General features: G+C 41.6%; 1 protein-coding gene across 2 annotated transcripts in view; it reads right to left on the reverse strand.

The window, feature by feature from the left end:
* DAAM1 (dishevelled associated activator of morphogenesis 1) overlaps nucleotides 1-16,907 on the reverse strand; it is a 159,610-nt gene that overhangs the window by 4,236 nt on the left and 138,467 nt on the right. For both annotated transcript variants that reach the window (XM_032235975.1, XM_032235982.1), the window contains 8 exons: nucleotides 15,046-15,130; nucleotides 12,442-12,548; nucleotides 11,529-11,617; nucleotides 9,838-10,006; nucleotides 7,977-8,084; nucleotides 7,652-7,712; nucleotides 4,841-4,972; nucleotides 1,104-1,274 (listed from right to left, as the gene is read on the reverse strand). In XM_032235975.1, the coding sequence (XP_032091866.1) occupies nucleotides 1,104-1,274; nucleotides 4,841-4,972; nucleotides 7,652-7,712; nucleotides 7,977-8,084; nucleotides 9,838-10,006; nucleotides 11,529-11,617; nucleotides 12,442-12,548; nucleotides 15,046-15,130 (922 nt within the window). The remainder of the gene's footprint in view (nucleotides 1-1,103; nucleotides 1,275-4,840; nucleotides 4,973-7,651; nucleotides 7,713-7,976; nucleotides 8,085-9,837; nucleotides 10,007-11,528; nucleotides 11,618-12,441; nucleotides 12,549-15,045; nucleotides 15,131-16,907) is intronic.

Here is a 16,907-nt window from a genome sequence, read left to right on the forward strand (position 1 = left end):
ATGCGGTGAAGTCCGTTCTATCTGGAAATATAAATGCATTATCAGAAATCTAGAATGAGTGGTCCTTCTCTTGGGCCTGTAGAGAAAAAGGGCCACAGTACTTTTCACATGTTGAATTGTGACTGAAAACAAGTGTTGTGGGAGAATGGTGATGTTGGAAGGAAGGTACTTGGGTTACAGATTTACAGACCAGGACCCACACTAGCGGAAGCTAAACTCAGTGAAAGATTTCACATGAACTGCATGCAGAAGGGCCTAAGCCAGGGGTCGGCAATGTTAAAACATTCAAAGAGCCCAAAGGTCCTAACCGGAAGCCCTCCATTCAATTCTGGAGCTGACTGGAAGTCCAGTTTCCCCACCATAGAGTCTCCACCTAGCGTGGCGTCCTTTTTCCTCTACCTGTCCTAACCAAAAGCCCTATCAATTGTGGAGCTGACCATAAAACCAACCTCTTGCCACAGAGTCTCCTTCTGGGGCGCCCTGCTCTCCCGCCCCCCCAACCGGAAGATCTTCTCAAAAGTGTGGTGCCAACTGGCGACAGGGAGCCGCAGCAGAGGGATGAAAGAGCCACATGCAGTTCCAGAGCCGTGGGTTGCTGACTCCTGGCCTAAGCGAAGGCCTCATGACTCCCAATTAAAAGTGGCAAAGATCACTTTTTGCTGAAAGCTTTGTGAGCTCCCGCTAGTCGGAACAGGCTGATGTCTATAATGCTCTGACTCTACAGGAGGCAGGTTCTGAAGTTCATATAGGAAATAAATTAAAATATGCCCTAGAGCAGGGGTCTCCAACCTTGGCAACTTTAACACTTGTGGACTTCAACTCCCAGAGTTTCTCAGCCAGCAAAGCAAAGCTGGATGAAGAATTATAGTAGTTGAAGTCCACGAGTCTTAAAGTTGCCAAGGTTGGAGACCCCTGCTCTAGAGAACAACAGATTGACTATCCTTGCTACTCTTGCTGTGTTAATACAGATGTTTTCTGTAATGTAATGCTGTCTGGATGCCATGCAATGCATCTTCTGTTGGCAATGAAAGTTCAACACTTTTGGAAGATGCCAACTTGGGTAAGACTATGCCATTGGATGTAGAAGTGCCTTTTTGTAGTACCTGAGCTTCCATGCGTGCCCGTCGCTCTTCTTCTTCTTTCCTCTTCCTCATGTTTTCATTCTCTTGTTTAGCCTCATTTACAGCTTGAAGGAACTGGTCAAAGATTCCAAAGAACTCATCTGGTTGTGTTTTGCCAGAATCTTCTCCAAAATGCTTCACTGCCTTGATAAACTAAAGGAAGAAACTAGTAAGCTTTTTGAAAATTCTCCCAGATTTATCCTTTTTCAGTCTAAGAAAACATAGTTTAAGATCAGAATCGTAGTTCCAAGCCTAATTCTCTTCCATCTCTTCCTTTAGACAAGGCCATAAATAATAGGAACTGTGAGAAACTAATCCATTATGACAAGTCTGGGAAGTCTTTTGGAAGTCAATGAATATATGTGACATTTTGTTATCAGGTTCCGAGCTGGGATTGTCCTAAGTATAGATAATAGATAATAATGAAACAACAGCTTAGCAAACGAAAAATTACTACTCTATCTAGTCTCTGGTCCCACCAAAACCACTCTGATCTTTCAACATTTTGGAGGCTAGGAGGAGATACATATAAAAAAGAAGTGAATTGCCTCCTCCTCATTTTTTTTATTTTGTAAGTGTATCTATTGGCCATAGGCAGAATTTAAGATCCTCCTGGAAATAAAGATGATCCTGGATCTAATTATTTTGGAAGAAAAAAATTTGTAAATAAAATTCCCATGGTTTGAGTATGGTGTTCTTGCACCTATTTAGGCCGGAAGGGGCCAAGGACTACATCTGAATGTTGATCTTTCACTGTACAATCTGTATAAGCTTCTGTGGTCTGCAGCCTCCTATCTTTCTATTAAACACTATTTGCAGTGGTGCTACTAGTACAATCTAGGAGAGAATCCTGCCCTTAAGGAAGTTTTGGACAAGCTCAAAAAAACCACTCTCTGAAGTCACACATTCATAATAGGGCAAGGTTTGCGTTATGGTACAAGTCACCATCTCCTCCCCTCCTTTCAAACTCTGGCATCTTCATGTACTTGAACCCACCTTGTCCTTACCAGGTCAAAGTCTGGTAATATCTTTCTTCTCTAATGAACTATTCATACCATTTTGGAGTTGCTAACAAGCTGCACCTCTGTTTTTGTTTTATGTCCTTTATTATCAGGGTTCCTCCCCTCCCTCTTTTATTAACTCAGGGGCAATAAAACCAGAATTTGATATCAAAAATATAAATCTCAAACAGACGGAAAGAGAGAGTGAAAACTTGGGACTTTCAACTTTGCTTTGAAGATTCATTCCTGTATGCTATTTATTATTGCCACATGCTTCAGTATTGGAACCAAATGTGCTAGGAAAGTTTTGGAAAAGACATTTACCCTCCCCCACCTGTCTTCTTTTGGAAGTAAACTGAATTTGCTTAACCAGAAACTTTTCACCCACATCTACGGGTTTACCTGAAAATGGTGAGTACCAGTGGTGGGTTCCGGATCCCGTTCCAACTGGTACGGTTGGAACGGGCCCGGCGTCACCCACGTGGATGCGCACAGCACGTGCATGCGTTGTACCTGCCTGCGATGCCTCCGCAAGCCTCCATGACACTCCATTTGCTCGGCGGAGTGTCGCACAGGCGTTGTATGTGCCATGTGCGTATGCGGAAGAACCAAAGGCTTAAAGGACAGGTAAGGAGCTTGGGCGGGCAGGTGGGCCCTCTGGAGCATTGTACCGGAACGGTACCCGGTGCTCTGGGCAGGCTCCAGTACACCCGTACCGGGGTGTACCGCCTGCAACCCACCACTGGTGAGTATTGCATTGATTACCAATAGGCTTGTGAGTACAATTTGAAATGCTGGTTGTAACCTATGAGATTATTTGGAGTTTGGTAACTACTGTATTTTTTGGAGTATAAGATGCAACTTTTTCCCTCAAAAAAGAGGGTGAAAATCTGGGTGCGTCTTATACATTGAATACAGCATTTTTTGCCTCCTGAAACCCCGCCCCCTTCAGCAAAATGGCTGTGCATAGCTTTTAGGCGGCTTTCAGAGAGGTCCTGGGGGCTGGGGAGGGCAGAAATGAGCAAAAAATGACCCATTTTTTTGCTTGTTTTTGGCTCCCCCACCCCCCCAAGAACACTCTACAAGCCTCCTAAAGGCTATTCATGCCGTTTTTTGAAAAAAAAAAAACGGGCCCGTTTTTGGGAGGTTTGCATAGTGCAAAACCTGTTTTTTTTTTAATTTGCCTCTTCAAAACTTTGGTGTGTCTTATACTCCAAAAAATACGGTAGGTATCTATAGATCATATATGCCAAGTAAACCGTATCCATCTGGTCCACTGCTCCACATGAACAGAACAGGGAGCCCATTATAGTAACAAGATTATCCTGCCACGGTCCTACTCCATGGAACCGGGCATCCAAGTTACATCCTTCTTTATAGTTTTCTGAAAGAGAATCAAGATGGAAGTCTGTTGCAGTTGCTCTACCTTGTTTGGAAGGGGGTTGCTTGGAATGGGGTGATTTGATTTGATATGATTGTACAATGCTACAAAGACAGTAATAAAGAAATAGAAATAGCACTTAGACTTATATACTGCTTCATAATGCTTTTACAGCCCTCTCTAAGTGTTTATAGAGCTGTTTATATATTTCCCCCAACAAACTGGGTCATTTTACCAAGCTCAGAAGGATGGAAGGCTGAGTCAACCTGGAGCTGTTCAGAATTGAACTTCTGGAGTGAGTAGTGAGTTAGCCTATGGTACTGCATTCTAACTAAGCACTGCGCCCCAAATACTGAATATATATGTTGGATATGAATAATGAAGGACACCTGCCTTTCAAACATTTGCTATTTTAGAAACAAAATGCTGAATTAAAGAGAAGTGACTTTGAACAAGCAAAATTTGGACAGGATTTCCACTGGGCAGTTAGCATCAGGGGCTCCGTTCAGCTATTCCACACAACTGGTAGATAGAATAAAGCTAATGCTCTATTCGCCATTTTACCAAGGAAAAACTGAGGGTCAGAAAGAGGGTGAGATATGAATCTCTGGATGTTCATTGCCTGACAGCAAACCCTGTACCATTTTGGACAAGTGGTTGTCCAATTTCTTCTTAAAAACTTCTAGTGTTGGAGCACCCACAACCTCCGGAGACAAGTCATTGATTGATTGACAGATTCTTCTCTTTCTCTCTCTAATCAATCATATTCTTTAATTGACTCGGCTGCAATTAGAATTTGATTCTGATAAACCAATCATAGAGTGTCTCACTGCAGGTTTCCTTAATTGGAACGCATCTTTGTGCATTAGCAACCACTGAGCCACAGGGGCAGACCAGACAGAGAACCCTAAAAAACAGACTTACAGGATAGGCAAAACCTAACTCCCCAATGGCAGAGTTATGACCGCTCTCTAAAAATTTTACAGTTTAATATGACAGAAAATAATTAAACGCATGAGAAGTACGTAGTTTAACTGCAATTTCTGGGTTGGCTTTGCCCATCTTGGCTTCAGACCATTCATACCTTCTCAACTTCAGTTAAACTAATTGTATAAAAGATAAAACATTGAGCCATGGTCAAAATTCAAGGCCACCATCAAAAATCCCATCAAATTCTGGATTAGTGGAGATCTATAATAAGTATGTGCAATATTTGGATCTGAAGGAGACGAGAGAGTGCTTTGGATCCAGTGTGAGTATCATCACTGTATCTGTCAGCTGCAGTCTGCATCAGATCAGATGCTGCATACCTCTGACTTGCAATAATTATTTCTTACCAGTTCTTTGGCTTCTGCTAGAAGATCTTCTACGTCTGAGAAGCTGAAGCTGGCCAAAGTGATGAATTGGCTAACCACAGAAACAAACTTGTCCTCTGGATTGGAAGGCTGGGATTTTTGGTATTCCAGTTCCTTTAGAGAAACAATTTCATGTTACTCCAAACAGATAATGATTGAAATTTAGAAATCCCCAAACAATTCCTGTCCAAGACCCCCCAGTGTACACTCCAAGAGAATTATTTCTGGTACTGTAATATGAAAAATGCATAAACACTGTACTCATTTGGGAAACAGGCTGTTCAGCTGGGTTAGCCAGCTAAATAAATTATCCATCTTCCCAGTAGCTTTTAGTTGAACAAATCTCAGCTGACATGAACTATGGATAAGATTGGCCAAATACCCTGGCTCTGGATAAGTGTTAAGGAACTGAATGCAAGGAGCTATGCAGGGAGAACTCTTCTGTTTCAGCCCTTCATTTTTATTAACCACATTTCATATTTCTGTTAAATAAAAAGCAACAAAGCAAGAAATATATAACATATCCAACACACCTTCTTCCTCCTTTTCCCCCACAACAGCAACCCTGTGAGATATGTTGGGCTGAGAGTGATTTTGGCGGTCCAAAGTCACCCAATGGGCTTTCATGGCTAAGGCAGACATGAACTCTTGTTCTGCTGCTTTCTAGCTTGATACCTTAACCATTAGATCAACTGGCCAAGCATTTCCTCTACGGCCAGTTTACATCATAGCACAAAGATCAATTGACTCTATAGAAATAAACCTGGATAATAAAAAGCTGTCTGAGAAATCCCCAAATCATGGAATGATGGGACCCTTTCAAAGGAAGATATTCCATAGAATTGATGCCACTATGAAGAAGTCTCTCATATTGGTGGATGGGCACTGACAGAAGCTGACAAAGCCTTGGAGGTTGTGCAGTTACCCTGTTTCCCTGAAAATAAGTCCTCCCCGGATAATAAGCCCAATCGGGCTTTTCAGTGCATGCACTAAAATAAGCCCTTCCCGAAAAACTTGCAACACAACAGCAGCCATGAGGTGATCACGCTCACTGCCTCCTTCATCTCAAAAATAATAAGAACTCCCTGAAAATAAGGCCAAGCGTTTATTTCGGGGGTCAAAAGGAAATAAGACCCTTTCTTATTTTCAGGGAAACACGGTATATTGGTATTATAATATATAAGAAGAGTAATGTTATTTTGAGAAGAATGGCAGCATCTTCTAGCTTGGAATTTCTTATTTACCAATGTGTTAAAGCCTTTGTGCAATTGAATATCCATTTTGCCATAAACACAACTATGTATACACAACCATCTCTTATCAAGTAGAGGGATAAGAGCTTCAAAAAACATTGTCCCACCATCAGGCTCTCATTACAAGTGGGGGCCAATCTAAACTCTTATCAGGAAATAAAGTCAAAGCCTAAACTGTCCATCAGTTGAGCCAATCAGAGGGTGAAAGGTCTTTAAAAGAAAATCTTTATGGCATATTAATTATCATCATTATTCTATGAATTTCTGTTTTTCCATATGAAATGTCGGCTTTTTTGTTTCATCCGTGAGCCTATCATTCAATGGTGTGTTAATAAATGTATAATAACAGCCAGCTCTGCCAGGTCCATTGCACTGTGCTGTTAGCTGCCAAACCTCTGGCTGGTGTGCAAGGTGTTGCAGTTCAGCTTTGCTCTCAACTGGAGCTCATAACATTCTTGAAAATTTAACAATTGGTTCTAGCATGCTGGTGTGAGCAGCCTCCAGCACACCAATCTAACCTATCGTTCTAAACCCAGTCTTCCCTGAGTTTTTCAAAATCATTCAAGCATTTTTTTAAGAACACTTCCACCCCTTTAAAAGCTCTTATGGTTCAATCCTAGAAGACAAATTCTGCTTCTACTTACATACTGAATACCATGCAATGTTCTCCTTCTATAGCAGCCATCCAAATATTTCAGGCACTGTCTTTGTCTATCAAAGGATTGCCTATCTCTGTCTACATTTTCATGTGTGCCTTATAGATGACCCATTCCATGCTATTGAAAGTTCTGTTGTCCTGATGCAGATAGACCTTCAAATAACTCTTGCTATCTCCTCAGCTTTCTTCCTCAATCTAACAGGGGAATATAGCTCCCTGCAACATAGTTTTAATTTTTTTAAAAAAATATTGATAAGGATCATTTGCTCAACAGTAGTAGTGCAGGGTTAGAATGACATATTAACTCATCCTTATTTTTGCACACATTTATGGTAACATAAAACGGATTCACTTTAAGAGGAACCTCGGCCTACTGATCTCAACTCAATTCTCTTCAGCCCAATTTCTGGAGGCAGAATTTGCCTAATCTACCATATACACACTACTCCTTTTCAAAATGTCCAAATGTTTCTGAGGTGGGGGAGGTATATATGTGTGAAGGATATACTGGAAAAAAGGTTTGTAGTTGGCTTTGCTGATTAAAGTTGATTGAAAGCAGCTGTAGACCTGACTGCCACATGGGCTTCCAAACATTTCAAAACTATCTCTGTGATGTTAGGACTATGAAGGCCAAAGCTTTAAAAAAAATCACTCATGATGAAAGCAAGTAAGCAAAAAAGCTACCGAGGTCATTAACAGAGCTATAAAACTGTAATAAGGACAGGAAAGAGAAACCATTGTTAGGCAAGAGATAAAAACAGCTTCACCTGTTTTGTTCCCTCTCCCTCCAAGAATGAATGCTGACACAAGCTCAGATGCTCACCCACATGGACTGTCTTGAAATAAAAGTAGGGAACCATTAATTGGATAAGCGACACTTACTGTCTCCACAGCTCTGAGCCCACTCCTCAAGTTGCCAATATCCTTCTCCAGTTCAGTCATACTGCCAGAAATAAAGGAAAAGACATTGAAATGTTCAAGCTACTCCTAGCAATATTTTGTAATGTAAGCTCTGACATCCTCCATACTTCTCTGACTGGAGGGGGGAAAAGACTCTTATTTTTAGATTAGCATCTTATCTGTAGCAATTTAGTTAACCCTGGCACATGTTGATGAAGACAGCCTTGAGGTTAAAACACTTTTTTGCTATATGTAAGTTCATACAAAGAAATTAGCAATAATAACAATTTCCTAAATACATACTTACTTTACTTTGGCGGCTCCAGGGACATCTTTTAATTCTTCATGTAAGCTGAATACTTTGGGATATTTTTTTTCTATGATTGTGATGAGATAGTGCAACAAGGTAATGTTCCTGGGATAAAGACAGACGATTAATAACCATTACTTTTCCACAAGGAGAAAGTAAGTGACATTTAATTTACCCCAAGGAAAATAGCTATACCTTTCCAGAGTTCAGGTGAAGACTTCAATACTTGATAGCACACAATGATCAACCAGGTCCATTTTGGACTACAAAATACTTGCTTGTTAATAGTTTTATCTGAGATATGCTATCTGTGATTCAGAGGGTAGCACACAGTTGTTAAAAATAGTAATTACTGATAGTTCTGTCCTCCATGAGAATTTTTCTAATTCTCTTTTAAAACTAACAAGAGCCTTGGTGGCCCAGTGGTTAGAGTGCAGTACTGCAGTCTACTTCTGCTACCTGCCAGCTGCCTGCAATTTGGCAGTTCAAACATCATCAGGCTCAAGGCTGACTCAGCCTTCCATCCTTCCAAGGTGGGTAAAATGAGGACCCAAATTGTTGGGGGCAATTTGCTGACTCTGTAAACCGCTTAGAGAGGGCTGTAAAGCACTGTGAAGTGGTATATAAGTCTAAGTGATAGTGCTATTCAGCGGCAAGAGAATTTGACTACATCAATTTCTACAGACATTCAAAATGTGGGTTCAAACATCATATGGCACAGAAGCATTTATGCTTCAGCTCTTTCTAGTTCTGTCTAAGCAATAAGCTGCCTTTCTCATACAATTCTTTGCCTCTCAGGAATGTTAAAAATGTCTCTGTCTATAGAGTATTAGGGTTGTTATCCAACTGTCCTCATTAAGCTTCCTCAGTGCCTACTGGGGAGGAAGGAACAGGAGGTTCTACTGCCTGGTCACTATAATATCTGTACAATTTCTTATGTTGTGGTGAAGAGGGAAATTTTACTGCTATCTGAGGCTCATTCTGTTTTGTGGACAAGTTAAGACAATGTTATCCAACATAAAATTGTCCATCCTGAATGCTCTATGTCAGGGCTGTCAAACTCCACACTGGATGCATCACATGCTGGCCACGCCCATGCCCAATTTAGCAAAGTGGGGGGAGTTGCGATATGTGAGGCCACTGTGACGACGCAAGTTTGACTCCCCTGCTCTATGTGGTTGAGTGTGCGTGCCAGAACTAAGAGGTTGTTAGTACTTCTTTAGGAAGGGATTATTCTGGCTGCTTTAAAGGAGCCCCTGTGCTCCCCCTTCTGAGGCGACTTTTTAAAAATCCATCTTTATTAGATAATAATAATCTTCTCTCCAATCTCCTTTTTGGGGGAAAGTTCTTGACAACGTAGTGCAGCTTCAGCTGCAGACTGCTCTAGAAGAAGCAGATTATCTAGATCAGGGATGTCAAACTCGATTTAATTGAGGCCGCATCAGGGTGGGATTTGACCTTTGGAGGCCGGGGTGGGTGTGTCCAGGGTGGGCATGGCCAGCTCGATGTCACTGTCGGGGAGCACCTGTGGTGGCCTGAGTGCTCTGCCAGTGAAAATGGGGTGCTGAGCACACGGTCCTCCCTATCTCTGTTTTCAATGTCAGAGGGCTGTAGGAGGCCGTGGCAGCCAAAAACGGAGCTTGGGACCCCGTTTTCACAGGCAGAAGCACCACAGGCCAGTCCTTCGCTGTTTCCAGGGCACCCTCACTGGCCATATCTAAGTAACCATGGGCCGGAACTGCCCCGCGGGCCTTGAGTTTGACATCCCTGATCTAGATTCTTTAATGACACAGTTCAAAAGGAAGCTAGTCTTCCAACCCCCCCCCCCCCAAATGAGCATATGCTTGAAGCTGCTTACTTGTCAATGCTAGATTTGGTATCTGCAATCTTGTTCAGGCTAGAAATTTTAAAGCCATAAGCATTCCCTCTCTGGCCCTTGTTCATGTAGTTGCCAAAAGCCAAAACCACTTCAAGCAGCTGCTTCAGGCTTTTGCTCTGGAATACTTGGATGGAAGCAGTTTGAATTGCTAGAAAGGACCAAGTGGGAGAAGATCTGGTCAGACAATACGATGTTGACTAGAGAGCATTAATATGTGTTTAATGGAATGATTTACAAAGCAGCCAGAATTTCACAAACAGAAAGGAAGTTACCCAAGAAATGATCATGGAGTTGGCAAAAAAGGAAAAAAAAAAAGCAATAAAAAGATGAAAATTACAGGTGCCATTCAAACAACATATTACAAAACAACCAAGTTAGAAAAGAAGGTAAAAAGAGATAGGTTTGCTAATAAAAATGGCCCTTCAATTTTTTTTGGGCATGTGTGTTTTTAGATCCTGGAACAGAATAACAGAGTTGGAAGGGATCTTGGGGTTCTTCTAGTCCAACCCTCCTTCTCAAGAAGGAACCCCATACCATTTTAGACAAATGGTTGTCCAAACACTTCTTTTTACTCCAGTGTTGGAGCACCCACAATTTCAGGAGGCAAGTTGTTCCACTGATTGATTGTTCTCACTGTCAGAGAATTTCTCCTTAGTTCTAAATTGCTTCTCTCCTGGATTAGTTTCCACCCATTGCTTCTTATTCTACCCTCAGATGCTTTGGAGAATAGCTTGACTCCCTCTTCTTTGTGGCAACCCCTAAGATATTGGAAGACTGCTATCATGTCTTCTATTAAGGCTATTAAGTCACCCTTAGTCCTTCTTTTCATTAAACTAGACCTACCCAATACCTGTTCTATGAACAATTCATAGAACATTTCAACTATTAAGTGTTCTCATTACCATTAATCCTTTAATAATTAATCAAAATTAAAATATTTATGATTTAAGGTCACAGTCTATTCTCATTAACGTGATATCCCATTCCTCTCCCTTGCTACCACTGTTTTGTACAAAATTTAAATTAACTTTAAAAGATTTTCCTTGTTTCAAATACCATATTTTCCAGAGTATAAAATGCACCCCCCCTAAAAGTAGCTGATAATTTGGGTGCATCTTATACTCCAAATGTAGCTTTTTCGAAGCTTTTTTTCAGCCCTAATGAGGCGCTAACGAATGAAGCAACTTCTGTGCTTTGCCTGCTTTTCTCATTGCTTCTCTCTCAGACGATCAGCTGTGCTTTAGAAGCTGTTTTTCAGCCCTAATGAGGCGCTAGCAAGTGAAGCGATCTTCTGGGCTTCCCATGCTTTTCTCATTGCTTCTCTTTCCGATGATCAGCTGTGCTTTAGAAACTTTTTTTATTCCCAACCAGGGGATAAAAAGCATGCGTGCACGCTCAAAACCAGCAAACGTATGTGCTGAAGCTGACAGATTAAGGACCCTAGCCAGATGAATACTTGATAGGCAGAATTTCCCCCTTTGTTTTTCTCCTCAAAAACTAAGGTGCATCTTATACTCTGGTGCGTCTTATTCTAAAAAAAATACAGTATTTATTTCAAATATAATAGGAAGGTTCCTTGCAGTTTGAGTGAGTTTGAGAGAAGTTGGCTTCCTTGAGTGGTTTCATTTATGTTTCATCAAACATAACCATTTCCTTGAGCCATACTTTACCTTCAACTTTTGGTTTAACTTCAGCAACTCTCTCAGCAAACTTCTTCTTAAAATATAAGGACTGAAGCCTTTGCTGATAATGATTTATCCTGCAAGAAAAAGGAGTAAAACAGTATAAGAGCTACATTTCTCAAGGTTAGTAAAAGTTGGAAGAAAAATGACACATTTCAGGTTAAACTGTACTTCTGGAAAGTCAGAGCAATCATCTGCAAAGATAACTATCAAATACTTATTCTGTGACTTTCAAGCTCCATAAAATCTGATGTCCTTCAATTCAACTTACAGTTCCTAAAATAACATGATCAAAGCTTGGAATGTTACTTGAAGCCATCAGACTACAGAAGGTGGTCCTGTATTCTGTATTCCCACTGCATACAGCAAAGGCAAAAGTGGCTTACAAATCAACTTGATTTAATAAGAAAGCACAACTGAAATTAAATAGAAATGGAAACAATAGAAGATCTTTAGCCTGTAAGCTCTTTAAAGACCTCTATCCCAAGCGTCCTGTGGCCCTTTTCTCAAATCCTTAATACAACTGAGCCATGCCTTTCCATAGTGTTCATTTTCTGTATCTATCTCTTTCCTCCTCCACAGCAATAATTACATCAGCCAAATCAATCTAGAATACCAATTTCAGCAGCATGAAATTTTGTACTTCAGATTTTCCTTCAATACATAGTCTACATCAGGAATGTCAAACTGGCGGCCCCCGTGGGTCATGCCTATTCCAGCTCCACAAAGGCAAAAAAATGTTACTTCTCATCACGATACGCCACATGAAGCGATTAAGTTTGACACCTGTGGTCTACATGGCTCAGAAAAAAACCCTCCTTTCTACACATCCCCCTAATTATTGAGTCCCTGTTTTTGGTGTAGAAAGCAACAATAGAAGGGAAGCAGCTGGCAAAATCACCTGCTCATTTCAAAGAGAAATCTGTCAGCTTTGGCCATCCGATCCAACTCATGCTTGTGTTCTTCCAGAAGGTCAATGTCAGCTTTTTCAGGAACAAATTTTAAAAGCTAAAAAGGAAAAAAAAGGTATTTTAGATGAACAATCTTCTCTCGGGAATTCAGTTTGAGTTTTGAGTTTGAGTTTTATTATTATTTATAGGCCGCCCTTTTCCCTGAGGGGACTCAGGGCGGCTTACAAAATATAGGGGAGGGGATACAAAACAGTAAACATGAAACAATACATGAGTAAAAATAATACACAACATTCATTCATCATTCGGGTGGGGACAGATTACGATCTTTATCCCTAGGCCTGACGGGATAGCCAGGACTTGAGGGCTGTGCGGAAGGTCTGGACGGTGGTGAGGGTATGAATCTCCACGGGGAGGTCGTTCCAAAGGGTCGGAGCTACTACTGAAAAGGCTCTCCTCCGTATGGTTGCCAGTCGACACTGACTGGCAGATGGAACTCGGAGGAGGCCTAATCTATGCGATCTAATAGGTCGCAGGGAGGTAATTGGCAGGAGGCGGTCTCTCAAGTACGCAGATCCACTACCATGAAGGGCTTTACAGCACAAGAAAAAGAACAGATATGTAGGCTTCAAGATTTTCTACTGAGGAGGTGGGTAAGAAATATTTTTTTCTGGGTAAGAAATACTTTTCTGGGAAGACAGATGGATAAGTTTACAATGTATGGGGTTCTTAAGATACCTGTTCCGTTTTTAAGAATAACCAGGGAGAGCAATATGTGTATGTGTATCAGAGGTGGGTTGCTGCCGGTTCGGCTGAACCGGTAGTGGAATTCAGGCCTGGATCGAAGAACTGGCAGCGACCCAGGCCTGCCACACCCCCGAACCGGTTCCTTCGCTGTTGCTTGGCCGCTGCCATTTTGGATTTTAGTGACTGCGCATGCGCAGTTCACTGTAAATTGTTTTGCGCATGTGCGCAGAACAATTTACATTGAACAGTGCACGCAGTGCATGGGTTGCAAACAGGCAGTAACCCACCACTGATGTGTATCTATATCTATTTATATAAATTTACATAAATTTCTTAACTGCCTATCTCCTCACAGGCAGCCTCTAGGCGGTATTATTACCAATAGTACATGTAGTTCTTGACTTATGACCACAACTGAGCCCAGAATTTTGGACATAAGTCATTGCAGTCATTAAGCAGGTCATTATGTGACCTGACTCAATTTTACAATCCTCATGAAGTGAGTCACCATGATTGTTAAATGAATCACATGGTCGTTATAGCATATCCAAAGGGCATATTTTGCCATTTTCTGCTGCTGCAATCACCATGGTATGCTGTGACCAGTGAGCCAGCAGCCAATCACCCAAAATGTGATCAAGTGAGGATTACGTGAATTTTGAGGAGCCGTGGTGGTGTAGCGGTTAGAATGCAGTATTGCAGGCTAATCCTGCTGACTCCTGATTGCCAGCAGTTTGAATCTCACCGGCTCAAGGTTGACTCAACCTTTCATCCTTCTGAGTTTGATAAAATGAGGAGCCAGATTGTTGCAGGCAATATACTGACTCTGTAAACTGCTTAGAGAGCGCTATAAAGCACTGTAAAGTGGTATATAAGTCTAAGTGATATTGCTATTGAGTATGAATGATGGAGTAGGGTTCCATCATGAAGAGTCCCATTGCTCTTTCCATGATACAAGTAATATTCTTACATGCCACCTGCCTCCCTACCGGCCAGCTAATAGCTAATCAGGCAGGCAATCGGATTCAGTGATTAGGTGCCATAGGCTACAGAGAAAGGCTGAGTAGATTGTGGACTGCATGAGTCAAGAGGTAACTCACATTTAAAGGATGACAGTTACACTTGGCCTTGAATTATTTTTTCTAATTTATATAGCCACCCATCTCACAAAAGCAACTGATTCAGGACAGTATACAACAAAACTGAAAGGTTGTTTTGAAGAGTATGTTGATGCAGGTCAAGTTCCCATCTCCTTTTTTCAAATTAAAAAGAATTAATTGTTTCCCTAAAATATTTTTCTTCTCCTAGAGAAAGGCAGTGAAATCTCAATACAGAATGAACTGATTTCATTCCAGGTGGATCAGATTAGTCACCCGCTTTGGTGTGGTGATCTTTCTTCACCCAATTTGACTCCTCAGCTGGGATAGAATTTATCAGCTGCATCTCTGCCTATCCGCAGTCTATGAATAGTGTGTGGTGTGTGTGTGTGTGTGTGTGTGTGTCACGAAGGATCATTCACTGATAGCATCGAAGTAGACTTCTTTCCTACACTTTCTAATTTTTCTTCAAAAGACATGCTTCTTGAAAGCTGCTAAATAACACAACAAGTTATTGGTGGGGCTGTCTCTTTCTCACATTTTCTGCTTTCTTAAGGCAACCATTTCACATCTCCTAGTTCCTCCTTTAGCTCAGAGCTAAACTCTTTTACTTGCATAGATCAGGACGAACAAAACAAAAACAACGCTAATGGCCCTGGAACGGTGGGAGCAGAGATCCTACCTAGAAGGTGAATTTGAAACTTACATTTTTAGCATTTCTGTCAAGAACTGAACACCTTCTGTACTCACCTGTTCAAGCATATCCTTTGGCAGGTCCTCCTGTTCATCCATTGTTAAAATTGCACGTTTAATTTCATCATTTGATAGTTTAAGTCTGGAAAGGCAAGACAACAGAACGTTGTTACATAAGCAGGGAGGTCCGCCTGCCTACCTCATTACTGTAAAATCTGCTAACTTTCTAAACATTACCTTCATGCTGCTTTCAACTGGATTGATTTTCATTTTGGGGTTAGTTAATAAATGAGCATGAACAAACCTAATGATCTAAGTGTATGTGTGACAGAATGGAGGGAGAGGGGGAAATTGGGAACCTGCCCTTGGTGGTGAAATGAATAATGAATTAGGGAAATGAATATTTTGCAAGAGGCTCTGTATTTCTCTCCAAGGAATGGACTCTGGAGCTTGCCTGCTCTATGGACCCACAAAGAATCTTTGCTGTGGTCAGCAGGACTGTCTTGGGGGGTTTTATGTATGGGAGGGTGTTTGGTCTTCACACTTTAGGCCTGGAAAAACAAACCCACACAAACCCTGCATGAAGATGCCCCTAGAGACTATTTATAGGAGGGGATGGGGAGGGAGATAAGAAAAGCTCTTCTCTGACAATGCAGGGGGAAGGCGGCCAGCAAAAGCAGTAAGCCTGTCCAGAAAACCACAATAATTATCTTAGTTGGCAGCAGCTGCTAAGCACAGACTATCTAAGATGGAAGGTAGTTTACAGCATTGGCTGTCACAAGGATTTAAATGATGAAACTTGTTGACAGGGTGTGACAGCTTGCAAGAGATGTTGAATGGGTGTGCTGAGCTTTGATGAGACAAACAGCTAGCCTCATGAGAGGAGGGTTAAAACAGGAGGGAGCGTGCATAACTTTTAACAGGCTCAGAATACACTTTTGGGGTGGGGTTGGGGAAACTTTTGCAACCCAGAGAACAAGCCACCGCAGAAAGACTTTTGACCGATATATAAAAGGAAAGTAATATTTTCCTAGGGTAGTAACTTATTAGGAAATCGGATAAATCAGTGTTGCAGAGCAATTTGAAAACAGTGATCAGCTATTTGGGGCCTGGAAGGAATTCTATCTGGAAGAAAGGGAAGGCACCAGATGCTGACTAGTTACGCTTCAATATGAAAAGCAGACGCCTGTGCCAGGAAAAAGGCTTAGGTGTAGCCAGTGGTGTGCTGATAAAGGCATAACAACTGTCTCTGCTGTCTCTATTGCCACTGCTGCATTGCATGGATAGCTGCCAAACAGCTGAGGGGGTAGGGCTAGATACCGTGTCTCAGCTGAGAATTTCAGAATATTTAACAATCAGCTCTCATGATTGCTGGCTGCAGTATATCCAATATGGGCATGGCAAATCTAAGTCCTCCCCTACCAACTCTGACTTTCCAATACCCTTTTCGGTGGTAAAAATGTTGTCTTTATCTGTATGGAAAGCAGTACTCCCATCACCTGAGAGAAGCGGAGGGCGGGGAGTGAATCCAGGAAGTTTCATATGTGTGTGAAGAAAGTGGAAGTCATAAGATGCTCCGTTTCTGTGAGGGAACCAGAATGGTAAAATGGCTCAGAGAGAATTTCTAATCTTTGGGTGGGAGATGGCTTGAAAACTGACTGAAATGAAAGCCTAGGTAGTTTGAGCTTCCTCCGAGAAAACATCAGTGGAACAATCAATATTGCCACTCTGAAATGGATTGATCTGAGATGCAAGGCCTGGAATCTAAGCTGCCCAGGTTCAGGAATGTTATTTTATCTTCTGGAATATTGGAAGCACACGAAACAAATGAAGACTTGAAAACTGGATCTGGAAATTAAGGAAGATGCAATGAATTGAAGAGCATTGCTAAACTTGACCACCACCATTTCCATTAGAAG

This window comes from Thamnophis elegans, chromosome 1 (assembly GCF_009769535.1).
Source record: "Thamnophis elegans isolate rThaEle1 chromosome 1, rThaEle1.pri, whole genome shotgun sequence".
Lineage (NCBI taxonomy): Eukaryota > Metazoa > Chordata > Lepidosauria > Squamata > Colubridae > Thamnophis > Thamnophis elegans.